Source organism: Rhincodon typus, chromosome 21 (genome assembly GCF_021869965.1).
Source record: "Rhincodon typus isolate 14 chromosome 21, sRhiTyp1.1, whole genome shotgun sequence".
Classification (NCBI taxonomy): domain Eukaryota; kingdom Metazoa; phylum Chordata; class Chondrichthyes; order Orectolobiformes; family Rhincodontidae; genus Rhincodon; species Rhincodon typus.
Window position 1 is genome coordinate 7,202,352 of NC_063352.1, and position 27,964 is coordinate 7,230,315.

The 27,964-nt window shown below is 41.8% G+C and overlaps 1 protein-coding gene across 1 annotated transcript; it reads right to left on the reverse strand.

Annotated features, from left to right (window-relative positions):
• Positions 1-27,899, reverse strand: LOC109935906 (jmjC domain-containing protein 8). The gene is made up of 8 exons (XM_048609669.1): positions 27,827-27,899; positions 25,773-25,792; positions 19,096-19,268; positions 10,281-10,370; positions 5,268-5,316; positions 2,643-2,739; positions 1,430-1,498; positions 1-125 (listed from the first exon to the last, which is right to left on the reverse strand). The coding sequence occupies exons 1-8, from the start codon at positions 27,897-27,899 to the stop codon at positions 1-3; spliced, it is 696 nt and encodes a 231-aa protein (XP_048465626.1).
• Positions 27,900-27,964: the final 65 nt, after the last annotated feature.

Genomic DNA, 27,964 nt, shown 5'->3' on the forward strand with positions numbered 1-27,964 from the left:
CTAACCTGCAATCCCAAAGCTGTAAGCCCCAGTTGTCCCAGGTAGCTGGTATGGAGGCTGGATATATGTCCTGAACAGGGAGTCCCACTCTGTAAAATTGTTATCTCCAAAGAAGTATAACGTCTCTGTTCAAACAGGAAACATCACAACAACAGCTGTCATTGCAGACCTTGATTACCAGACATGCACTTGTCCCCATCTAATCGTATAGTCACCTCAGTGCCTTTAATTTCTCACAGCAACAGCGAGCCCTTTTAAATCATTGCAGCTACTTAACATCAGTAGGGTCATCAAGACTAGGCTGCAGTCCAAAGAATAACTCTACATTGTTGAGAAGTGTCCACTGACCAAACTTGAAAGCAGACTTAAAGAATTCTATCTTGCCACTGACAAGGCTATTGCTTGGCTGTAAATGCATACGCTTGTAAAACAGACAGTGACTCACAAGCGGATTTGAGAAGAATTAGTTTAGTCGACAATATCATTGGTAGAGTGTAGTGAGCTTGAGGTCTACTCCTTTAAGTGTGACACTGGTGAAATACAGGTTAAGTTTCATCATGCCATATCTTCTTGATCTTAGTTTGGTTGTCTTGGGGAGTCCAAATGCCTCCCCACAAAAGTAAGAAATTAGAAAATGGGTCAGCTCAAGCTGCTCGCATTTTCATTCCTAACGATCAGAGCAGAATGGTATTGATGGAGGCAGAAGTACAGGTAACAAACTGATCATGGCCCAATGTGATACAAAATTAAAATATTTTTTCCCATTTACATCTTCATCTAAAATTTATTTATTTAGCAAATGCAAATCCCCACAGACAAGGACAGTTTACTCCTTTACTAAGTTTAAAGTGACCACTTAGTCTGTCAGAGGGAAACTCCTTGGTAATGTGCAGCATTGTGTGTCTCTTCACAAGTGCTAAGGTGTTCTGTACTGAGGCTCTGGCATTTGAGGTTTGCTGCACTGCAGCGTAACCATTGTCACCATGGTAATCCAAAGCTTAATATTTGACAGATGGGGATTGACACAATAAATTTAATAGCTATTCTGGTGATTTCCATTCTTTGATCCAGAGCATGTCAGCTGGTAGATCTTGCTCAGGAAGTTTACACCTGAAATAATTCTAGTTAAAAGTGAGTTTTGAGGTTGGATGTTATGGTATCAGATGTGAACTCTCTTTTTGTGTTGATACACTTAGTACCCCAAGTTTGAACAATAATTCCAGAAAAGGCACAGATGTGTTGTATAAATTTCAAAATCTGACCTCAATGTGCAAGAACCTGTCGTTTGAACATAAAGTTCCAGATTTTGGTCTGTTATTATTCCTTTGTTTGTTGCTCCCTCTTCATCCTTCTTGGTATGTACAAAAGACTGCCTTTGGAATCAATAATGTTTTAATCAGAGTTGCATGATTTTAAAAAAAAACCTCACCACTTCCCAACGAATCCAAAGACTGAGGCTTCATCATGTGTTCAACATATTCTTTAAAAGGAACATCAACTGTAATGAAGAAAAGGTAAACTATTTAATTCTAAAGCATAGCTGGTGCTTTTGCTTGTATTTATAACAATTTTTGTGACAACTGCAAATATTCCCTTGATCTTCTATTTTTTTTTCACACATACAACACTGTTTACATATTGGCTGGAGTGAGCCAAGAAAAGAAAATAGCAGAACATATACTGCATTGCATTGGGTAAATTTTTGTTTACATTAAATTCATAGTGGTTCCTTGATTCACTGTTGACAAAAACACATTTTATGGAGTCCTAATGGACTGATACATTACGGCAGCCAGACAGAAAGCTGAAGCCAAAAAGCAGATAGAACCCAGGAGAAGCAGCAAGAAAAAATTGTTCTTGACAAGGTGTTTTACACATACACATCCAATAAATTCAGTCACAAAACAGTGTATGTTTAGAAGGACCTAATGTGAAAAGCTATTGCAATAAATATCAGTGAGAAAGTCAGGTCATCCAGTGAGACACTGAATGGGAAGAAACAACCAATAATATTCTCAAACCTTGCAGCATCCAAGAAATGTGAAGAGGTCAATTCTTTGCATTTTGTACTGGGAAACTCACGTGTGCTTGGTGGGAAAGGGGAGAAAGAGACTGATGTATCACAGTACAGCTTATGAACAAGGAGGCCTTTGACATCTCAATGAATCCATTTTTTATACGTATCCAATTTGGACCTCAGTACATGGAGCACACGCACAAAATTTGCCCACAACACAAAAACAGATCCTTTGTCAAAGAATTAGGTAAGATATTTGGAAAAAACAATGAAACTATGTACAGTGAATGAAACTGCTGATTGATGTGAATGAATAGACAAAATAAAACAAAACAAATGTTCTTTTTAAAACTGGAGACCGCTGAATTCCTCAAAAGGAAAATTGGATAAAGATTTGAAACAGCAGAAGATACAAGGCTCGAGAGAGAGTGGGACATTGACATTGCTTTAGCAAAGAACTGATGTAAGCACGATGGACTAAAATCTTCTATAGATATAAAAGAAAACAGAGATTAACGAAAAATGCATTGAAGTAGTTCACTAAAGAAACTGTAAATCAGCAAGGTTAGAAAATATAACTAGCCTACAAAGGGATACAGAATGTGTTTACTAAACATACGTGTACCTTTCTGATAGGAGTAAGTGTTTGCTGTGCTCAATCTCACCAGTCGATTTCCAAACTCCTGCAGGAGACTTTGCTTTGAACAGAGAGCCCGGAATTGCTGCAAGATTCAAACACACACAATACCAAGTCGCAGAACAGCTTTCAGAGAGGGTGTGGCACTTCACTGTTCCCTGTTGTGGTATCTGACACTAATAACAACTGTTGGCTGAGTAATGACATCCCCATATTTCGACATCACATGTGCAGAATAATGGATTGGTTTGAAAATGACTAGTAAGACTATAATTTAAAAGATGAGTATAAATTACATCATGAACCACATGACTGAAGAAAGAGTTAAGAGATTAAAACTTGATCACGAGTTTAAATTACAGTCCTGGTATCTAGTCTACAACTATACTTCTACTCAACAGACTACAATTATATGTTTTTATTTGACACAGTAACAGTCAGCAGGTGGCTAGTGTTCTGAGATGGCTTTGACTACATCTTGAGCAAGTCCCAGAAAACAAACTGTAGACCATTTTCTTGGGGAAAAAAAAAGTCTTCAGTGTTTCAGACCAGCCAAACCTGCACTGTCTTCATTGGCAGGAGAGGGAAGGGGGAGTTGTTCTTGTTTCTTCTTGTTCCAGAGATCTCACAGCTTGTCCCAGCCAACATTCATCCTCAGCCAATGCCAACAAGAACAGATTAACTAATATTTGAGGGAACTTCTTGTACATTAAATGACTGCCATGCTCATTACATAACGGATTGTGATGCAAAACTACCTCATTTTGGTGAAGTGCTTTGGTTATTTTTGAGACAGGTGATCTTGGTGTTTTGGGAACATAGGAATTAGGAGCAAGATTAGACCTTTCAGCCTATCAAAACTGTTCTGCCAATCAATAAGATCATAGTTGATCTTGTTGTAGTCTGAACCCTACTTTCCTTCTGTTCCCACAACTGTTGAGTCACTTGTCTAACAAAAATCTAACTCTGCCTTCATTAAATTCAATGATGCATCCTCTACTACTTTCCAGGGAAGACAATTCCACAGAATAACAACTCAGAAATAAATCCTCAAGTCCCTCTTAAAAGAAAGATCTCTTATTCTTAAAATGTTTCCTCTAGTTCTAGTCTCCTTCACAAGAGGGAACATCCTCCCACTGCCATCCTTACAAAACTTTTCAGAATCTTGAGATCATTTCTCATTCTTCAAAATTCCAGTGAGTACACCTAGTCTATCCAACCTTCCCTCATTCCTGGGATGAGAATATTATCCTACAAGTCCAGTGATCTGTTTCTGAACTGCTTCCAGTGCAATTTTCCAAAGCAGTTACTTTTGTCTTTTTTCGCCCTTCCATTCAGTCTGGTTAGCATGGCAGCACTGTGGTCAATGTGTGTCCATTTATTTCAACAAAATCTCCAATTTATGATTAGAGATTCTTCAGGAAGTTGTATAGCATGCTTAACCAGCACCAGCTGAACACACTTGGTTGTACGGATAATTATATTAACTACATTATCAGGGTGACATTTCTACATAAAAATCCCTCAATTGCTGAGGCAAGTAATTTAACAGCAGAAATTCATAACCAGAGACCAAATCATATCAAATTAATTTCATCTTCCAGACCAACATCTGAAAACAAGAGAAGTATTGCTTGAGTAATTTCCAAAAGCCCCCTTCATATGAAAGAATGATGTTCAAATCCAGTAGATAATCAGATTCCCCAAACAGGAGGTTTACAGCCCATATACCTGGCCAAGTGCCAGAAGTACTCTGCAAAACACTGACTGGCTCTCAGTTGGAATGCTGCATTTAAGTCTGTGCATCATTTTTTAGGGAACAGGTCAAGACCTTTGAGAAGGTATGAATGATATTTACTAAAATGGTACCAGAGATAAGGTACTTCAGTTATCTCACGCGAGACACAAACAGCCTGGGTTGTTCTCCTCAGAGCAGAATGGAGAGAAGCAAATTATCAGATGCTGGAACCTGAACTGAAAACAAAAATGCTGGCAATCACAGCAGGTCAGGCAGCATCAGTGGAGAGAAAGCAAGCTAACGTTTTGAATCTAGATGACTCTTCACCTAGACTCGAAACATTAGTTTGCTTTCTCTCCAGAATTATGAGGAGATTTGATAAAGGTGTTCAAAACAATGAATGGTTTTAACAGAGTAAATAAAGAGAAACTGCTTCCAGTGGACAACAGGATTGTAACCACTGGATACAGATTTAAGATTATTAGCAAAGAGATCAGAGGCAACACAAAGAAACTACTTTACCCGTCACATTGTTGAGATCTGGAACCTATTGCCCGAAAGATGATGAAACTTTCAAAACAGAATTGAATAAAAATGTAAAGGGAAAGATTTCACAGGTCCATGAAGAAACAGCAAAGGAGTAGAAATAATTGGTTAGCTCAATTGGTACAATGGGCTGAATGACCTCCTTGCAGTGTATCATGCTATGATTCTAAGTGATAAAACATGTATTCGGTACTAAAACATATTTGCTTTAAACATATAAGCATACATCTAGCAAACATGACATAAATTAGAGTACTTCAAAATGCCACAAACTTGCTTTTCAATGAGTTATGTTTGATCAGAAAAAAGTACATCAAAAGGTCATTCACCTCATTCGTTGTGATTCCTCGGATAATCACTGGCTTAGAATATGCATACCTTTAAAACAAAGAAGGTTGTTTTATTTTAAGGATTAGAACATATGAACATTTTGACTTCATTGGCTGTCAAGTGCAAGTACAAAAACTTGTAAGAACGATGTGCTCATGAATTGGCATTTTTTTTTGAACAACTTCTTTATACTTACCAAAATAGTCTTCTCATCGAAGATCTACCCAGTGAAGGAGCAGAGCCAAGAACAACCATTTTCAAACCAACAGGTCACAAAATTGAAGCACGTGGAACAAGGAAATAAGAAATAGAACCACAAATCACCCATGGACTCCACATGGGCCTTTCAACCATTTCATTTATAAAAACTACTCAGTCCAAATTCTTGTTCCTGTTGGCAGCTTTGAACAGTTTTAAAGCAAACATTCACTATAACGAATTTGGCAAAAATCTTCAAAAGTTAGATCAACGTGCCCTGATTCGCCAGTGACAAATTTGTGGCAAAGTTTTCTGGGGAACTAAATGAAACTTTTTCTTATTCATTTGTGGGATGTGGATGTCGCTGGCTGGCCAGCATTTTTTGCCCATCCCTTGTTGCCCTTGAAAAGGTGATGGTGAGCTGCCTTCTTGAACCGCTGCAGTCCATCTGCTATAGGCTGACCTACAATGCCACTAGGGAGGGAATTCCAGAACTTTGACCCAGCAACAGTGAAGGAACAGCGATATATTTCCAAGTCAGGATGGTGAGTTACTTGCAGGGGAACACCACCACCGCCAAGTTCTCATATGTCTGCTGCCCTTGTCCTTCTAGATGGAGGTGTTCGTGGTTTGGAAGGTGCTGTATGAGGATCTTTGGAGAATTTCTGCAGTGCATCTTGTAGATAATACACACTGCTGCTGAGCATTGGTGGTGGAGGAAGCAGATGCTTGTGGATGTAGTGCCAAGCAAATGAGCTGTTTTGTCCAGAATGGTGCCAAGCTTCTCGAGTGTTATTGGGGCTGCACTCATCCAGGCAAGTGGGGAGTATTCCATCACACTCCTGACTTGTGCCTTGTAGATGGTGGACAGGGCTTTGAGGAGTCAGGAGGTGAGTTACTTGCCTCAGTATCCCTAGCCTCTGACCTGCTCTTGTAGCCACTGTTTATGTGGGGAGTCCAGTTGAGTTTCTGGTCAATGATAACCTACAGGATGTTGATAGTGGGGGATTCAGTGATGGTAAAACCATTGAATGTCAACAGGTGGTGGTTAGATTGTCTCTTATTGGTCATGGTTGTAGCCTAGCATCTGTGTGACGCGAATGTCACTTGTTACTTGCCACTTATCAGCCTAAGCCTGGAAATTGTCCAGATCTTGTTGCATTTGAACACAAATTGCTTCAGTATGTGAGGAGTCACGAATGGTGCTGAACATTGTGTAATCATTGATGAACATCCCCACTTCTCACTTTATGAGACAGGGAAGGTCGTTGACAAAGCAGCTGAAGATGGTGGGGCTGAGGACACTACCCTAAGGAACTCCTGCAGAGATGTCCTGGATGTTTGACCTCCAACAACCACGACCATCTTCCAATGTGTCAGGTATAGCTCCAACCACCAGAGAATTCGCCCCCAATACCCATTGATTCCAGTTTGGCTTTGGGCTCCTTGATGCCGCACTCAGTCGAATGGAGCCTTGATTCAAGGGCTGTCACTCTCACCTCACCTCTGGAATTCAGCTCTTTTGTCCATGTTTAAACCAAGGCTGTACTGAGGTCAGGAGCGGAGTGGTTCTGGCGGAACCCAAACTGGGCATCACTGAGCAGGTTATTGCTGAGCAAGTGCTGCTTGATAGCACCGTTGGTGTCACCTTCCATCACTTTACTGATGATCAAGAGTAGACTGATGGGGCAGTAATTGGCCGAGTTGGATTTGTCCTGCTTTTTGTGTACAGGACATACTTGGGCAATTTTCGACATTGCTGGATAGATACCAGTGTTGTAACTGTACTGGAACAGCTTGGCTGAGGAGCAGTAAGTTCAGGAGAACAAGTCTGCAGTACTATTGCCGGAATGTTGTCAGGGTCCGTAGCCTTTGCTGTATCCAGTGTTTCCGACCGTTTCTTGATATCGCATGGAGTGAATCGAATTGGCTGAAGACTGGTATCTGTAATACTGGGGACCACTGGAGGAGGCTAAGACAGATTATCCACTTGGCACTTCTGGTTGAAGGTTACTGCGATTGCTTTATCCTTATCTTTTGCACTGATGTGCTGGGCTCTTCCATCATGGAGGATGGGGATACTTGTGGAGCCTCCTCCTCTAGTGAGTTGTTTACTTGCCCACCACCATTCACAACTGGATGTGGCAGGACTGCAGAATTTAGATCTGATCCGTTGGTTGTGGGATTGCTTAGCTCTGTCTATCACTTGCTGCTTTCACTGTTTGGCATTCAAGGAGTCCTGCTGGGTGGCTTCACCAGGTTGATACCTCATCTTCAGCTATGCCTGGTGCTGCTCCTGGCGTGCCATCCTGCACTCTCCATTGAACCAGGGTTGATCTCCCGGCTTGATGGTAATGGTTGAATGGGGGATATGCCAGGCCACGAGGTTACAGATTGTGGAGTACAATCCTGCTGCTGTTGATGTCCCATAGCACCCCATGGATGCCCAGTCTTGAGTTGCTAGATCTGTGCGAAGTCTGTCCCATTTAGCACCGAGATAGTGCCATGCAACACGATGGAAGTTATTTTTAATGTGAAGGCAGGACTTCGTCTCCACAAGAACTGTGCGATGATCACTCTTACAAATACTGTCATGGACAGATGCAACTGCAGCTGGCAGATGAGTAAAGATGAGGTCAAGTACGTTCTTCCCTCTTGTTCATTCTCTCACCTCCTGCCACAGACCAAGTCTAGCAGCTATGTCCTTTAGGACCCGGCCAGCTCAATCAGCAGTACTGCTGCTAAGCCACTCTTGGTGGTGTATATTGAAATTTGCCACCCAGAGTACATTTTGTGTCCTTGCCATCCTCGGTGTTTCCTCTAAGTATTGTTCAACATGGAGGAGTACGGATTCATCAGCTGAGGGAGGACGGTATGTGGTAATCAGCAGGAGGTTTCCTTGCCCATGTTTAACCTGAAGCCATGAGGCTTCATGGGGTCCGGAGTCAACATTGATGACTCCTAGAGCAACACCCACCTTCCCCACAATGCCGCCACCTCTGCTGGGTCTGTCCTGCTGACGGAACAGTGCCGGTGATGGTGGTGTCTGGGACATAGTCACATTCTCAGAATCATACTTTACAGACAATGTCAGGCTGTTGCTTAACTCGTCTGTGAGACAGCTCTCCCAATTTTGGCATTAACCCCCAAATGTTAGTGAGGAGGACTTTGCAGGGTTGACAGGGCTGTTTCTGCCGTTGTCTTTTCCGGTGCCGAGGTCAATGCCTGGTGATCCGTCCAGTTTCATTTCTTTGAGACTTTGTAGCGATTGGTACAACTGAGTGGCTTGCTAGGGTATTTCAGAGGGCAATTGACAGTCAACCACATTGCTGTGGGTCTGGAGTCACATGGAAGCCAGACCAGGTGAGGGTGACAGATTTCCTGTCCTGAAGGACATTAGCGAACCCAGATGAATTTTTCCAACAATAGGCAATGATTTCATAGTAATCAGCAGATTCTTAATTCCAGACTTCTTAAAAAAATTATTGAATTCAAATTCCACCATCTGCCACGGTGGGATTTGAACCTGGGTCCCCAGAACATTCGCTGGGTTTCTGGATTAATAGTCTAGTGATAAAACCACTAGGCCAATGCCTACCCTGTCTATAATGCATTGTGCAAAGCAGGAAATCCAATGAGATGCAATCATTGACCAGTATATCGATTCTGGTGCCTACAGTTTATTAGGCTAAGTCCAATATCTGTTAAGTATTGTAGCGTCTGTGAGAAATTTTGCTACCTTCAGAGAATCCCGATTAAACTTGTATCTTAACTCCAGATCAACAAAATACATTATTGTGTGTGTGAACTTTCAAGTCCATGTCAGCTCATGTGACAAATGATTACAATCTCTTCCAAGACGGCTTTTTAAGTGGTTGCTGCAATAAAAATGACAAATCTTTGATCAGACTTTTGCCTGGATTCATGGAGTTAGGAGATGTGAATATATCTCATGGAGTATCAGACCACTGCCAATTTGACAGCTCAGCATTGATCAAGGGAAACACTTGGCCCGTAGATTGCTTAGATTGATCTCCTATAATTACGTTAATTTGGATCAATAGGTAAAGGTTTGTGCCTGTTCTACGTGGAGCACTATGAAGGTACTAAGCCTCTGGGAAATAAAGGAACTTGCTTCCTCAAACCCAAGTCCATAAATCAGGCTGCTGCCAGGTCTCCATTATTAAATTTCATCTTAAATAACAGTTGTGTGAGGAATAGCTTAAAAGCAGCAAATTTGTGATTTTTGTAGGTTTCAACAAGAGAAGAGCAACAATAATGGTATTAATTTTCAGCAATTGACTATTGTGCAAAAATCCCAGGAAATTATGTGGAGCAGTGTAAGTGACTCCTGACTCTCACTTCCTGATCCCATGAATCCAAAAAAAAACCTGGTCACAGACTTATCACTATTTCAGAGATCACATAAAAGCTGCCTTAAAAGAGACTGCAGCTATTTATTGCAAAAGTTGACCTGAAATTATAAGTCCACACAGAATAAAATTGTTTTTATTAATCTGGGGTTGAGGTACTTGTTTAACCAAGATCCTTAAAAGTAGAACATGTATTCAAGTGTTGCTGTAATACTCCCAAACATTTGGCTTGGTTTGAATACGATGTTAGTGACATAATTCCTTGGATCATCTGCACAAAAATGGTGCATGCCACTATTATGGCAGAGATTTTCAGCAAATTCAAATTCTAAAAGAAGATTCATGTAATGGATTTGGCAATCGCTATGATCAGATTAATACACTTCAAACTCCAGGAATAGAGTACTAGAGGATATGTTCAGCTCAGCTGCAAAAACATACTGGTGAACAAATTCAGAATAGGTCAAAGAGTCTCTCAATTCCACATTGCAGGGTCCTTGGTCAATCATCTGTGTGGAGCGGTCTGTCTTCCTGCAAAAAGGAAGATGCAAAATGGAATTTCCAAGTCATTGTGCAATGCAGTTGGCACGATTAATACATTCAAATTAGTAAACAGGTAAGATAGTTAGAAGGCTTTAATGCCATCTGGGTTTGCCTATAAAATACCAGGCCATTTAAAAGTAACATCTGTAAGAGATGTGCCTCGAGACACTCTCAGTCAGGACATGACTGCAAATAGTTAGTTGTTTTTTCTCATTAGATAATCAAGGAAATCACTCATGTTTGAAATCCATGATATCTGAACTGAAATCTGAACAAACTAAAATTTGGGTCACTTAAATTCACTGACAAATATTTGCATACAACATTTGTATAATTTAACTAAAGATAATTGCTCTTTTTAAAAAAAATTATGCAACTGTATGTGCATAATATGTATAACCTTATACATAGGGACCATTTTCCTATAATCAAATCAGTTCCCTGAAACATCAAAGGCAAGGCTCCCAAAGCATCATTTTTTAATCTGCCATAGCAGTAGTCCATATTTCTAGCACTGACTTATAGGTACTGCGGAAAAAGAATGCTGAAAAGTCACAGTTCACAAGGGAACCAAAACAGTTTATTCCTGAAACCCAACAGACATTAGTGATAGCAATCTTCACAAACCTGTAATCACAAGAACATTTCAAACATCAGAAATAACTTCAAGACACAGATCAGAACACACAGCAGCTAGGATTACACTTGGTCACAATTTCTAACTGTAAATCATTGTTAACGGCCACTTCAAAGAAAATTTTTTCTAGGGAGGTGAAAACTGATTCATGGAGTATTAAGTTCACCCTAAAATACAACATACTAAAATAAATCTCAATGAATCCAAATATGCCTCTGTTTTATTATAACAACACAATTTAAAGAGAAGACACAGCAGTAAATTCATAAATATAAATAATGTTACTTTATCTGCATGCAGGAGAAAAATGGGTCTTGTGGATAGTAGTGATGCTCCCGCCTTTGACCCCGAATGTCTGGATTTAAGTTTAACCTGCCCCAAAAGTGTGTCATAGCTTGTCTGAACAGGTTGATTAAAAATATTTTTTGTTTAAACCAACATGCAGAAGGGAGGATCTTGTTGTGTAGTGGTTGTGTCCCTACGCAAGCGCCAGAAGGTTTAGATACAAGTCCCACATCAAGGAAGTGTCATAACACATCCAACAGGTTTAATAAAACTAATCAATATTCTGCCATGAGCTTATGATCTGTTTGGTAACTGCAATTATAATAAATTAAAATTCCGTTTACTAACCATTGTATGAATACTGAGCAAAATCATTCATTGGGAACTGCAATAGGTGTCAATCAATTGAGACACTGGACACAAAACTACAAAGCATCAAGTAAACTGGTGTGCTTTATGGGTAAGAATCAATTAGTATCATGTCTTTAGAATGCATTAGTCAATCGCATAAATAATTGGCAAGAACTAAAGGCAGTGGTTTGTCAAGCTCTGACAACGTTGTAAACCAGAGTGAAGCATTCAATACTTGCAGAACCCATCATAAAAACAGCTCCTGGAGATTTGAATGGTACAGTCACGGTAGGTCGTTGGAGATGTATAACAAGAAACACAAACGGAATAACTTTCTAATAGCAGACTTGTTATTACACAGAACATGGTCATTTGGCCCATTACACCTGAACTCTCTCTAAGCAATTCACAGAGTGCTGTTCTCTTGTCTTCTCCCCATAACCCTACACATTCTTCTATGCTGCGAAAGTGATTACATAAATAAGTGTAGAGAAGGAAATCTCCTGCTGAGAACTGTTTATTTTTGTTTTAAGCAGATACTGGAGCTGGCAGTAGCTATACTACCACACATTTGTTATAGCCTTAGCTTAGTGGCAGCTCTGTTGCCTCCAGTCAAGCTGTATATTCAAGTTCTACTTCAGAGATGTGGGCACAATTTGGTAGCTCATGCCTTCTCTGAGTTCATCTCACATACATCCGTAGCATGAACCCCATTCCCATTTATCTGCTGACCACCCAACTTCCTTCTTAAACCCCTTGTTGGCTGTAATTGTAAATGACTTCCTTTCAAAACTGCCATCATCACTTTAAACAAATCTATCGATGGACCTACAATCTTCCATAAGTGTCACCTGATCCAAACTTTTTCCAGCTCCAAAACTGTTTATTCTCTGCACCCACTTGGTCAGCACTTTCTCTAGTCTCTTGCAGATTCTCTACCCCTCCCCCCTCTGAAACTTTCTGTAAAGCTCCCCTCCCCTTCCACCCAAGAACAAGATCCTCCTTAAAACCCACCCGTATTAAAGCTGTTAGACAAACGCAATGTAAATGTATTCCCTAAAGTGACTTATTTCACTACGTTTCCAGATCAAATGCAAGGATGGAGGCTGAAGGTGAGTGCTGATGCTCTGTGGTTGCATTACACATAGTTGAAGATTGCACGGTTAATGAAATGATCTGATCCATTTATGCTGTTATACTAATGAATTAATACATCAGGAAATAAGAAATAGGAGCAGGACTAGACCTTACAGACCTTCTAGCCTGCTCTGCTATTCAATTAGATTATGGTTGATCTTATGCCTCCACTGGACTTTCCTGCCTCACTCCCCATATTGTTGAGAGATCTAAAGTCTATCACTGCATCTTGGAGTCTGTCTTGGAATACACTCAATGATGAAGTGTCCACAGTCTTCTAGGGTAGACATATCTAAAGATCCACAACCAAATGGAGAAATGTCTAATCATCTACGACTGAGATGAGTAATGTGTTATCTGAGGTCATGCCCTCTTGTTCTAGGCTCCCTCTGAAGGGAAAACAACCTCTCAGGTTTTACCTTGTCATGTACCTTGAGAATTCTTTCTGTTTCACTGAAATTATTTCTTACCCATCTCAACATTAAAGCGTATAAGCTCAATTTATTCAGCCTCCCACCATAGGACAAATCCCTCGTCCTCGGGAACAGTCTAGTGAACCCTTGCCATTCCACCTCCAAGTCAAATATATAGAAAATAACTGCACTCAGTACTTGCTCTCAGAAGGACCTATCAAATTTAAAGCAAGATTTTCTTGTACTCATACTCCAGTTCCCTCACATAAAAGTTAGAAGATCATTTACATAGAAACATAGAAAATAGGGCAGAATGACCCACTCCTGCACCTTCGAGCTTGCACCACCATCAATACGATCATGGCTGATCATGCAATCTCAATATCCCATTCCTGTCCTCTCCCAGTCCCCTTGATCCCTTTAACTGCAAGGCCACATCCAGCTCCTTCTTGAGTATATCTAATGAACAGGTCCCAACAGCTTCCTGTGGGAGAGAATTCCACAGGTTCACAATTCTGAGTGAAGAAATCCTTCCTTACTTCAGTCCTAAATGGCTAACCCCTTATTCTTACACTGTGACCCCTAGTTCTGGACTTCCCCAACATCAGGAACATTCTTCCTGCATGCAGCTGTCTAGTCCCATCAGGATTTTATTAGTTTCTAGGAGATCCCGTTTCATTCTTCTAAATTCCAGCCAATACAAGCCCAGTCAATCCAGACTTTCCTCATATCAGTCTTGCCATCCTGGGAATTCAGTCTGGTGAACCTCCTGGACCCCCTCAATGGCAAGAATGTCCTTCCTCAGACCAGGAGACCAAAACTGCAGACAATGCTTGCTAATTGCTCAGGTGTATCTGCACAATAACCATGTACGAGTACAACCAGTACGTTCAAATATCAATATTGAAATTTCAACCATTTTTGTTAGGCATTTTGAACTTTTCTTAAATGAATTTTGAACCTTGGCCAGCTCTCTCCTCACATCATGGAACTGGCAGTGTTTTAAATTTAAAGATTCCAGGTCTGGATTTTTAAAGAATTTGTTCATGAGATTTGTGTTGCTGGCTAGACCAATATTTATTACCCGTCTCTAATTGCCCAGAGAACAGTTAAGAGTCAACCATATTGCTGTGGGTCTGGAGGCACCTGTTGCCGAGACCAAATAAGGACAGATTTCCTTCCCTAGAAGCCATTAGTCCTTCACATTAGCAAACCACGGAGGTTTTATGACAACTGACAGTGATTACACGGCTGTTTTCAGACTACCTTTTAATACCAGATTTTATTGAATTCAAATTTTGAACTCATGTCCCCAGAACATCAGCTGTTTTTGATTGCTAGTCCTGTAATATTACCACTCTGCCACAACCACCCCTTGAAACGAATTGCTCTCAAATTAAAAATGAATTCAATTGTATTATGATCATTTTTGCCAGTGGATATTTTATCATAAGATTACTGATTAAGCCTCCCTCATACTCAATGCTAGATCTAAATCAGCTTTGTCCCTTGTGGGTTCCAGTACATTGTTTCAGGAAGCGGGCATGAAAGCATTCAACATACTCACCTTCCAAGTGAACTCTGCCCATTTAATTTGTTTTGTCCATCTGAAGACTGAATCCACCATGGATTATTCTGATATAATTGGACATTGCAACAAAGGTTTCTTCATTAATATTCAGTGCAGTGCTATAACTACTGTTAAGGGAACTTTAAACCATCCTTACCAACATTTTTTGACATTTAACATTGATATTTGCTACTGGTACAGATGTTAGTTCCTGATCTACTCAGCCAAGATTCTTTCCTACATCTATCCTTACATTATTCTTCCTTATTGGGCTAATGATTTCCCTTCCATTCTGCCAGTTCTGAATATTCATTTCCTGACCTTGGTCACCTAGTAACTGATGTTTCTGCAAGTGCAATTAGATCAAACCAATCCATCTATATTCATGCCTGTAGCTTGGTCCACCTTACTACAAATGATCTGTACATTCGGATAAAAATCTATTAGTTTTATTGTTACTTATACAGACCTTTACTGATTCACTATTAGCACAGATCATTGAAGGTGGCAGGACAGATGGAGAGCAGAGCAAGTAAAGCAAACAGTATCCTTGGCTTTATTAGTAGGGGCATAGAGTACAAGAGCAAGGAGGTGATGTTCAACTTGTATAAGACAATATTTCAACCTCAACTGGAGTACTGTACAGAGTTCTGGATGTCACATTATAGGAAGGATGTGAATGCATTGGAGAGAGTGCAGAAGTGATTTACAAGCATGGTTCCAGGGATGAGAAACAACAGTTACGAGGACAGATTGAAGACATTGGGACTATTCTCTTCGGAGAGAAGTAGGCTAAGAGGAGATCAGGCAGAAGTTTTCAAAATTATAGGTTTGTTATACTGGATACAGTATATTGGAGAAATGGTTCCTGCTTGTAAAAGGACTGTAAAATGGCATAAATTTAAATTTACAAAAGAGGCAAAGGTGATAGGAGAAAAAATAAAACCAAAAGAACTGCAAATGCTGTAAATCAGAAATGAAAATAGAAGTTGCTGAGAAAGCTCAGCAGGTCTGGCAGCATCTGTGAAGGGAAATCAGGATTAATGTTTCGGGTCTGGTGACCTTTCCTCTGAAGGAACACTTTCCCTCAGCAACTACAGAAATCACAACACCAGGCTATGGTCCTGATGTTAGTAAGACTCTGAAAGCTTGTGTTTTCAAATAAACCTGTTGGACTGTAACCTGGTGTCGTGTGATTTCTGAGCTTGTCCAACCCAGTCCAACACCGGCACCTCCACACCTCAGCAAGTAGTTAGGGTATGGAATGCATTGCCTTGAAGTGTGGTGCAGGCTGGCTGAATTGAGGAATGCAAAAGGACTTTGGATGATTACTTCAATAAAAATATTGTGGAAGGGTATGGGGAAAAAGCAGGAGATTGGCACTAGGTAATAACGCTCATTTGAGGAGCTGGTGCAGACACGGGCGAAACAGTTTGTGTTATGGCAATGAGGTCGAACCCCTCTGATAATTAAAAGCGAAATACCAAGAGAAGCTCATCTCGTAATCTGCTAAAGAAAATGGGAAAAATGGTATAACCTGCCCTTCACCTCCCAATCTGTTTTGAAGGAGAGGTTAAATGAAAGAAATCCCTGATATTCACTTTATAAGCAACAAGTAACAATTCATTTATCTAATTCTAACAGTGAACAAATTAGCAGACCTACTAACAAACTGAACAATTCCCCCTTACCTACTAACCATTCCCGAACAGAACAAAACTCTAATGGCATGCTGTTCCAATAAATAAAATCCCACTTAAATAAACCAAAATAATAAAATAAATTAAATCTTAGATTCTCAAAACTACAGTCAGGATGCATCTTCCGGAATGTTCCATGCCTTTTCTGCTATTCTTCAGTCAGGAATTCGTTCTTCATTAAATCCTTGTGTCAGGATTATTAGCCAAGAGTGCCGTGGCACATTTTAGATGGTGCTTGATCAAAGAACACTAAGATTTCCACGAGAGCCAGAGTTTTACTCTTCTGATGGCAGTTCGCTCTCACTCTGATTTTCAAAAACCCTCTTTTTATATATCCTTGATGATACGTCAATTTTCTTATAATAGGATTGGTCCTAGCTTGTCAATATCATCCGAGGAAGGGTCACCGGACCCGAAACGTTAACTCTGTTTTCTCCTTCACAGATGCTGGCAGACGTGCTGAGCTTCTCCAGCAACTTTGTTTTTGTTCCTGATTTAAGGTTGTTGACTTGCTCGTCGAGCTGGCTTGTTCTCGTTCAGACATTTTGTCGCCATGCTAGGTGACATCATCCGTGGAGCCCCCAGTGAGGATAGCCAGCAAGTCAACAACCTCACCCACAACCAGAACTACAGATTTTTACCAAAACTTTGACCATCAGATTTAAATTAAATTGGGTTTTGGTAGCTAGGGCCTGGTTTAAGTTAATTGGCTGGTTGCCTTAACATCAAAACAAGCCTAGGTTGCCAACCACACAGCCAATTGATACAGATATTTCAATTTTAGAACCATCTGTGCATCTACAGCTGCTTGCAGACAATTTTTCTCTCCAAGCTTAGAAAAGCACATCACCTCTTAAAGGGACCATAGACTCTCCTCCCCTATCATTTTTACAAATTCTAACATCCTGCCTTCTAATTCACAAGTACTCTACCCAACTTTGCAACAGTTTGCTTGCATGCCACTAAACTTGTGATTCTGTGAACCACTTTTGTATAAATACAACTAAATGTAGCAATCAGCATTTCTGCATGACGCTGAATCTCATCCAATGTGATTCTCTGATTTTGACAGCTTTCTGACCTAATGTGGCATGACAACTCACATGACAAAGCGTTTTTAGCAGAGCTAAAGCCCAATGTCCTTCACAGGAATGCCAACAACCATAATCTGACAAATCACCTAAGGGTATATTAGGATAGGGAACAAAAAACTACTTGAACAATGTGATAAGAGTCATCATGAAGGAGGAAAGGGAGGTAAAAGAGGAAAAGAGGTTGAGGAAGTGACCAGGCAACTGAAGACTTGCCCCAGTGGCAATGCAACAAAAGCTTGGAATATACGAGAAACCAGAACTGAAGCAGTCAAAAGATCTCAATGTTTGGGTGGTGAATGTTTACAGTACATAGATTGTGAGGGACAAGATCATGGAGAGATTTGTAAATGCAATGATTAGAACTTTAAATTTCCACATCAGGTCCCAACTTAGTTCAACAAGCACTGGGCTGCCCAGGGCCTGGTGTGAGTTAGGATGGCTGCAGCAGAGTTTGAATTAACTCAAATTTATCGAGTGTCCACAAGACAAATGACTTATCATGAGAGCAAATGAATGGTCAAATCCTGAGGAAACAATAGGATGAGTGAGGGTTTCAGCAGCAGATGAGCTGAGGCATAGACAAAGATAAGGATGTTACAGAGGCGAATGTACAGTTTTGGTGATGGTAAGGATATGGGGTGGATAGGATATGAGGTGGAGTGCCTAGGGATCAAAGTTTGACACAGGGACCAGGACATCTAGCACTAGATGAAAAACAGGAATGGGTGCTGGGAATGGCTGGTCAACTTTTTAAAACTGAGCTTTGACTAAGAGGCTAAACATTCTGTATTTAAGTCCCACTTGCTACACGTAAGCACAAGAATCTAGAGTGTCAGCCTAACATGGTATGAAGGGAGTGCTGCATTGTCAGCGATGTTGCCTTTCAGATGAGACACAAACAAAAACCCAAAGCATTTTCTGATATTGGAAGCAGTCATAAAAGATTCCTAAGGCATTGCTTTGAAGACAAGTGAAGTTGTCCTTGGTGTCATGGCCAATATTTGTGTCTCATCTAAAATCACCATAAAATTCTGACCATCCGTTTATTATTAGATTGCCGTGCAGATATTTAGATACATTCAAATAAAAGCAAGGATGGAGATGCTGGAAATCCAAAATAAAAATCGTAGGTCTGGCAGTACCTTAAGCAAAATTCAAACGTTAACTCTGCCTCCTCTCCCCACAGATGCTGCCAGACCTGCTGAGTTTCTCCAGCACCTTCTGTGATTGTTATTTGGGGGAGGCCTATCGGCCCACCGTGCCCGTGATGGTCCTCAAAGCATCTATCCATTCTAATCCCATTTTACCAGCACTTGGCTCCGAAAAAGATCACAGGAGCAAGACCGTGAGAGTACCACTACCACTACCACTACCCCTACCCTACCCCACCCCACCCCACCCCACCTCCCCTCCCCTCCCCTCCGCCCGCCGCCGGACGTGCAGGGCCTGCTGACAGGCGCTTCACAAATGCAACACAGTTCCTACTATCTCTGATAGCAGGACAAGCCCCAGATTCCGCCTCTCACCAGCCGCCATCCGCCTGCAGCCCTCCGGCGTCCCCCACCGCCAACAACAAGACGGCGAGGAGGATCCGAGGCTCCATGCCGTCGCGCCGAACCGGGAAGCTATCGCGCCACCGCGACTCCGAGCCCGCCACCTCCAACGGCCACACGCTGAACACCGGCCACGGCGCGCTGACCTCACAAGGGGTGGGTGGGGGAAACGTGCTCGCAAAGCATCCCGGGATCTGTAGTTCTCGCAAACGCCCCCAAAAATAACCGGCCTACAGTTCCCACCGCGCACCGCGCGCAGCGGGGCCTCATGGGAGCTGTAGTCCATTCACCTTGTCCCTCAGGTGAGTTGAGGCTCCCAGGTCGTTTTGTCTCAAGAGATAACAAGGTGTAGAGCTGGATGAACACAGCAGGCCAAGCAGCATCAGAGGAGCAGGAAGGCTGACGTTTCGGGCCTAGACCCTTCTTCAGTTTTGTCTCAATTAGACTTACCTCCAGGAGCAGAAAGATGCGCGACACATCTCATTTGCTTGTCATATAATCACTCTGGATTCTGAAATATTCAGTCCCTGATGTCTGATTTAAACTCAAATGGTTGTTTGATCACTGTACCTTGCAAGGGAGACAGTAGTTTGGTGGTATAGAACTTGATTATTACTGAAAAAGCTTTTGTTGAAGTTTTTTTGCCATGCATGCATTAGGACAATGTGCAAGAATTGCATCTTTTTTTCAGCCTGACCGCGATATCCAGCACACAATTTGGAGGAAGGGTTACCGGACCTGAAACATTAACTCTGACTTTACCTTCACAGATGCTGCCAGACCTGCTGAGCTTTTCCAGCAACTTCTGTTTTTGTTCCTGATTTACAGCAGTTCTTTCAGTTTTTCCATGATATCCTGCAATCTGTTCCCTGCATTGATTACTCTTTGTCAGAAGTCGCTCCACACCAGGTTATAGTCCAACAGGTTTATTTGGAATCACACAAGCTTTCATAGCACTGCCCCTTTGTCAGATGCAGTGAGAGAGCAGGGCACACAGACGCAGAACTTATAGGCAGAGAGATCAAGCACAGAAATCAAAAGATCATACAACTGGTGTGAGTGCAGAGTCAAATGATAAGTCTTTGCAGGTGACCAGAGTGTTAGACAGTGTGTAAAGTGTTAATAAAGTCAATGTCAGTTCTGTGCTGTCATGACAATCAGGCAGAGCCATAGGAATGTACAAAAGGTGACATCTCAGGTTGGACACTGAATTGTAGGTGTGAGGCTTTGTTCAGAATCCCTCAAGAGTTTTAACCTGGAATCGGGCTGGTTTTATTCCAAAAGTTGGAATTTATAAGATGCCACGCTGACTGACTGTGAATACTAATTGTATATTTTTTGAACAAAATAGAATGTATCTGCAAATAAACAAACATCTTGGATGAAATAATTCATCCCACAGATTTGTGTGTGTGTGTGTGTGTGTGTGTGTATGTGTGTGTCTTTGTGTGTGTGTGTGTGTGTGTGTGTGTGTGTCTGTGTGTGTGTGGGACAGGGAGAGAGACAGTGTATGCGTGTATGTGCCTGAGAGAGAATATGTATGAGTCTGAGAGAGTGTGTGTGTGAGTGTGAATCAGAGTGTCTTTATGTGAAAGTGTGTGTATGAGAGACTGTGTGAGAGTGTCTACGTATGAAAGGGTTTTAAAAGTAATTCAAAACTGTACAAACTAATTAAGAGAGAGAGACAATAACAATTTATCAAGGTGATGTGGTCAAAACAGGAAAGTAAGGAAGATTTTACAGATACAGAACAGTATGATGGGGTCACCTGTAGCGCAACATGAACCCAAGATCATGGTTGAGGCCATCTTCATGGATATGAAAGTTGGCTATCAGTCTCTGCTTGGCAATTCTGTGTTGTTGTGTATCTCGGAGTCCCCCCGGAGGACGCTTACCCGAAGACTGGAGGCTGAATGCCCTTGCCCGCTGAAGTGTTCCCAGACTGGGAGAGAACATTCCTGTTTGGCGATTGATGATTGGTGTCCATTCATCCGTTGTTGCAGCATCTGCATGTTTTCACGAATGTACCATGCCTCGGGTCATCCTTGCCTGCAGTGTATGAGATGGACAACATTTGCCAAGTCACATGATTATCTACAGTGAATGTGGTGGGTGATGTTCCCATGTGTGATGGTAGTATCCATGTTGATGATCTGACATGTCTTGCAGAGGTTGCCATGGCAGGGTTGTGCAATGTTGTTGTTAACGTTGTCCTGAAGGATTGGTAGTTTGCTGTGAATGATGGTCTGTTTAAGGCTTGGCAGATGTTTGAAGGCAAGAAGTGGAGGCGTGGGCAAGTTCTTGGTGAGATGCTCATCGTCATTGATGACATGTAGAAGGCTGCAAAGAACATGGCGTAGCTTCTCTGCTCCAGGGAAGTACTGGACGACAAAGGGTATCCTATTGGTCGTATCCTGTATCTGTCTTCTGAGGAGGTCGTTGTGGTTTTTAGCTCTGGCATGTTGGAGCTGGCAATCGATGAGTTGAGCATCGTATCCCGTTCTTATGAAGGTGTTTTTCAAAACCTTTAGGTGCCTGTTGTGTTCCTCCTCATCTGAGCAGATCCTGTGTATGCGCAGGTCCTGTCCGTAGGGGATGACTTCTTTAATATATTTAGGGTGGAAGCTAGAGAAGTGCAGCATCATGAGGTTATCCATGGACTTGGGGTAGAGTGAGGTACTGAGGGGTCTGTCCTTGATGGAGATGTGTGTGTCCAAGAATGAGACTGATTCTAAAGAGTAGTCCATGGTAAGCCTGATGGTGGGATGAAACTTGTTGATATTGCTATGTTGTTGTTTCAGTGATTCCTCGCCATGAGCCCAAAGGAAGAAAATGTTGTCAATGTGTCTGGTGTATAGCATTGGTTGGAGGTCCTGTGCAGCAAAGAAGTCTTGCTTGAACTTGTGCATGGAGATATTGGCATATTAGAGTGCAGATATGGTCCCCGTGGCTGTTCTGTGTGTCCGGATGAAGAACTGTTTGTCAAAAGCGAAGACATTGTGCTCGAGAATGAAGCAGATGAATTGTAGGATGGTGTCTGGAAATTGGCAGTTGTTGGTATTGAGTACTGGGGCTGTTGCAGCGATGCCATCATCGTGGGGGATGCTGGTGTAGAGTGCCGAAACGTCCATTGTGAAGAGGAATGTTCCTGGTTCTACTGGTCTGTGGGAGCTGAGTTTCTATAAGAAACCTGTAGTATTGCGACGGAAGCTGAGGATTCCTCTTACAATGGGTTTCAAGATGCCCTCAACATAGCCAGAAAGGTTCTCACACAGGGTCCCATTACCTGATACAATGGGACATCCAGGTGTGTTGGCTTTGTGTTTCTTCGGAAGGCAGTAGAAGCCTCCGACGTGAGAAGTTTGCTGGAAGAGAGTGCGTAGGATACTCTGAGGGATTGGATCAAAAGTCTTGATCAGTCTATTGAGTTGACGGGTGTGTTCTTTGGTTAGATTGGCAGGTAGTTGTCTGTAGTGTTCCTGGCTGTTCAGTTGTCGGTATGCTTCTTTGTGGTAGTCTGTTCTATATTGTATGATGATGGCTCCTCCTTTGTCTGCTGGTCTGATGACAATGTTGCGATTGGTCTTGAGAGCACGGATAACATTGTGTCATGCTTGGATAACGTTCTGCACTACCTTGTCAGTGCAGCTGATGAATCTGGTGTTAACACATCTCCTGATGGCTTGAGCATTCATGTCGAGCCTAGGGCAGCGACCTTCTGGAGGGGTCCAATTCGACTCCTTCTTTGATTGTTGCATTGTAGATCTCTCAGTCAACTATTCCAGTTTGTTGGTTGTCTCATTGGGCTCGCTGCTGACATCTTGGGATTTGTGGAAAAGTTCTCAGAGCCTCATTTGCCTGATGAATTCTCGTGTCAGCTACGAGATGCCAAACCTTAAACAGACCATTGTTCGCAGCAAACGACCCAGCCTTCAGGACGACATCAACAATGCCACCACACAACCTTGCCCTGGCAACCTCTGCAAGACACATCTGACACATTGTCTTGGATACTACCATCACACATGGGAACACCACCCACCATGTTCATGGCAGATACTCATGTGAGGTAGCTGGCTGAGATTATCAGGAATATCTCATTTTCTCAACTTCACCCTCAGTTTAGTATCAGTACGAGTCGCCTCTCTCTAATGAGAAAGCAGTCTAGTGATCGTCTGGGATATGGAAACTTCAGCATTGAATGGTGTGTTCCTCATAGCAACATTTCCACAGATGGAAGTCCACTTGCCAACCAATCAGCACTCTTCCCTAAACAGCATAAATGTTGCTTTCTCTTTACATGGATATTTCTTGCTAATGGCCCAGTGTTATTATCACTGATCTGTTAATCTGGAGACCCAGGTAATTTTCTGGGGACCCTGGTTTGATTCCCACCATGGCAGATGGTGGAATTTAAATTCAAAAAAGCCTGAAGTTAAGAGTCTAATGATGACCATGAATCCATTATCGATTGTCAGAAAATAACATCTGGTTCACTAATGGCCTGTAGGGAAGGAAACTGCCATCCTTACCTGGTCTGGCCTACATGTGACCCACAGCAATGTGGTTGACTCTTCCCTGCCCTCTGGGCAACTAGGGATGGGCAATAAATGCTGACCTAGCTGGTGACGCCATTCATCCCATGAATGAATAAAAATAATCATCCTGATAGCAAAATGCCATTGCGTCCATAGGGCTGCTCTCTCATTAGAGATGACTGGTGTAGTTTAACACAAGAGTGATCACACCTCAGCCAGGGCAGGAACTGAACCCACACTCTTAGCATCACAAACCAGCCGTCCAAGCTGGCCAACCCCTCCTGAGGGCAAAATAAAAAGCTTCCACAAAATGTGACTTTTTCAGCAATACCTGAGATCTGAAGCAAATGACTATCTGTATACAAGACTGTACCTTGTTATAACAAACACAATACCAATCACTGTTGCTGAGGACTGAGTCATTTTTTAAGTGAGTAATTTTCAAGCTAGATGAACAAATCATCATTTAATATTTAGATGTATTATTTAGAAACTCAGTATTGAGAGGTTATTAAATGAATGCATCCTCCTGTCTGTTGTTATTCTTGTCTGGCTTCATCATTTCTCTTTGCTTTGGGTTTTCTAACATTAATACCTTTCAGCAAATTACTCTCCCAGCTCCAGCATTGGAGCATTACTGTAGTAAGATACTCCGTGCCATTACATCAGGGTTCCAACTGAAACATGAAACAGAAAATGTTCCACGTGTTCCTTTGTGAATGACCATCAGATCCATAAAAGCATAGGACCAGAGGTAGGCCATTCAGCCCATCGAATATGCTCCACCATTCAATGAGATCATGGCTGATCTGATAACCCTCAACTCCGCTTTCTGGCCTAATACCTTAATCATTAAAAATCTGAGTACCTCAGCAATGAATATATTTACGAAGTATAAAAGCAAATACTGGAAATCTGCAAAAAGAAACTACAGAAAATGCTGGAGAAACTCAGCAAGTCTGGCTACGTCTGTGTAGAAAGGGACAGAGTTAATATTTTGAGTATGCCATGACTCTTCTTCAGAACTGACATGTTAAAATGTCAGATTTAGGAATGAAAAGCTATTGGCTAAATAAAAATTAAAATTGGGGATTGATTTGAAACCTCTGCAGTACCATTGGGTACCTCTTGATGGCGATGTTGATATTAGATTTCATCAAATGAACTATCACCACCATATCATAGAATCATACAATACAGAAAAGACCTTTTAGCCCATCAAATCTGTACTGTCAAAAATATACCATTACCTTCATTAGTCCCACTTCCCCACTCTAGGCTCATAACCTTGAATGTTATGATATTTCAAACGCTCATCCAAGTACTTTTAAACATAGAGAGGTTTCCCACCTTGACTACCCTCCCAGGCAGTGCATTCCAGACCCCCACCACTCTCTGGGTGAAAAGGCTTCTCCTCAAATCCCTTCTAAACCTCCTGCCTTTCACTTTAAAATTATGCTCCCTTGTCATTTAACCCTTAAACTAAGAGGAACAGCTGCTTTCAGTTCACCCTGTCAATGCCCCTCATAACCTTATACAACACCATCAGGTCTCCCCTTAACCTTCTCTACTCCAAAGAAAGCAACCCGAGCTTATCCAGTCTCTCTTCATTGCTGTAATGCTCCAAGCCAGGCAACATCCTGGTGAATCTCCTTTGCACCCTCTCCAGTGCAATCACATCCTTCTTATTGTGTGGTGACCAGAATTGCCACAGTAGTACTCCAGCTTGGGCTAACCAAAGTCCTATACAGCTCCTACATAACCTTCCTGCTCTTATAATCTATAAGATATGGGGAGGTAATAACCTCGTGGTATTATTGCTAGACTGACAAGCCAGAAACCCTGGTAATGTTTTGAGAACAGGTTTAGAATCCTGCCATAACAGCTGGATTTGAATTTGAACTCAATAAACATCTGGAACTAGGAGTCCAGTGATGGCTATGAAACCATTGTTGATTGTTGGGGAAAAATCCATCTGGTTTATTAATGTTCTGTAGAGAAGGAAACTGCCATCCTTACCTTGACTGGCTTACACGTGACTCCAGACCCATAACAATGTTGTTGACACTCAGCTGCCCTCTGGCCAATTAGAAATGGGTAATAAATGTTTACTTGAACAGTGATGCCCATATCTGTGAAAGAATAAAGTAAAAGATAAAGGAAATACTAATAAAGACAAGCCAACCATATGCCTTCTTTTCTACCTATTAATCTGTCCAGCCACCTTCAGAGATCTGTGGACAAGCATCTCAAGATCCCTGTATTGCTCCAAGCTTCCTGGTGTCCTGCCATTCATTGAGTACTCCCTTGCTTTGTTCCTTCACTGTAATGGAAACTGGAACTAAGATGTGTCATTTTGCCCTTTCAGTTTACTTTAATCAATGGCCTTAATGGATCTACCATAATATGTCACCATGCAACCACAAAGAGAACTCCTTTCCAAGAGTTTACAAGTATGGTTCCAGGAATTATAAACATCAGTTCGATTTACAAGATGGTTCCAGGGGAGTGGCAAGGATAGACTGAAAAAGTTTCGTAGATTCCCTACAGTGTGGAACAGCCCCTTTGGCCCAACCAGTCCACACTGACCCTCAGAGCATCCTACCCAGGTCCATCCTCTGTAACCTACCTAACCTACACATCCCTGAACGCTACGGGCAGTTTAGCATGGCCAATCCACCTAGCCTGCACATCTTTGGACTGTGGGAGGAACCCGGAGCACCTGGAGGAAACCCACACAGACACAGGGAGAATGTGCAAACTCCACACAGACAGTCGCCCAAGGGTGAAATTGAATCTGGGTCCTTGGCGCTGTGAGGCAGCAGTGCTAACCACTGAGCCACCATGCCGCCTTCTACTTGGAGAGAAGAAGGGTGAGAGGAAATTAGATAGAGGTTTTCAAAATCTTGGGCCGGCTGGACATAATACATTGTAGAAGCTGTTCCCACTCATAAAAGAGAAAAAAACAAGAGGACATGCATTTAAAATGATGTGCAAATGAAGCAAGGGTGGTCTGAGGAAAACCTTTTTGACTGAGTAAGTAGTTAGGGTCTGGAATGCTCTGCCTGGAAAAATGATGGAGGCAGGTTCAATTGAGATCTTCAAGGGGGCATTGGATGATCATTTGGATTGGAATGGTGTGCGGAGTCATGGGGAAAGGACAAGAAATTGGCACTAGGTAATACAACCGGTGCAGGCATGATGGGCTGAATGGCCTTTTTCTGCAGTGTAACAATTCTGTAATTCTAGTTATACACCATCTTTCATGAACGCAGGGCCTCCCAGACCAATTTACAGCCAATGATTCACATTTACAACAGAATCCTTGTGGGAACATGGGGAAAATTGGCAGCCAGATTGCATACAGCAACATCCCAAATGAAGTTTAAAATGTAAAGCTTATAAAACCTATGTGTGAAGTTTTGGTGAGAACAAGAAGAATTGTTCTGCAAATACTGCCACAGAATCAAATTCATATTTATCCACATGGGAGCACAAAGTGTCTTAGTTTCATACCACAACAGCCAGATGGCACCAGCCAGCAGTGTAGCATCTTTTCTGTACTGCATTGAGCAGTGCCAAAAATTAATGCTTTCAAATCTCTTGGGCTTTGAACCTACTATATTCTCATTTAAATGGACTGTGCCAAGCTTGGCATTATTATTTATGTATGCAAGTATAGAACTGTTTGATCATGTTACGGTTACACAACCATCATTCCACAGGGTAACCAGTTAATCACATTGTAACAAAAGCACTTGAATCCAGTCACATAACATTGGGGTTTTAGAGTGTTTTTTTTTCACCTTAAAACCATGACATTTCTGGATTTAATTTTTTTCTCTCTAAACTGGACCTAGTACATTGAAACTGGGTTTCCCTTTGTTAGAGATAGTAGGAACTGCAGATGCTGGAGAATCTGAGATAACAAGGTGTAGAGCTGGATGAACACAGCAGGCCAAGCAGCACCCTGATTCCCTTTGTTAGAGTAAACTTTATTAATTTTTGTGTTTGTGCAGGCATTGTCTGTATCATAGTTGTTAGCTATAGGAAGAATATATCATTTCTCAAATGAGTCCCTGATGCTCATGGCCTTGGAGGAGATGTTAGTGTCAGGTGAATCTGCTTCGTCTGTAGATGTAAAATGAGTTATTCTCCTTCCTCACCTTTCTCCAAACCTTTTGCTAATGGTTTCTCTAAAGCTTTCTTAGTGGCCTTCTTGTGAACCTGTTTCTTCATATCAACTCTCTTCAATCTCAGACACAGATGGGGCCTGCCTCAATTATGGTTGTTGCCTTACCCAG

Bases quoted from the DNA above. Each gene is read 5' to 3' on its own strand.
- LOC109935906 (XM_048609669.1), bottom strand. From the start codon at position 27,899: ATGAAGAAACAGGTTCACAAGAAGGCCACTAAGAAAGCTTTAGAGAAA. The intron at 1,499-2,642 runs GTACACGTATGT...TCTTCATTACAG, and splicing joins CACTTACTCCTATCAGAAAG to TTGATGTTCCTTTTAAAGAA. The intron at 126-1,429 runs GTGAGGTTTTTT...CTGTTTGAACAG, and splicing joins TTTGGATTCGTTGGGAAGTG to AGACGTTATACTTCTTTGGA.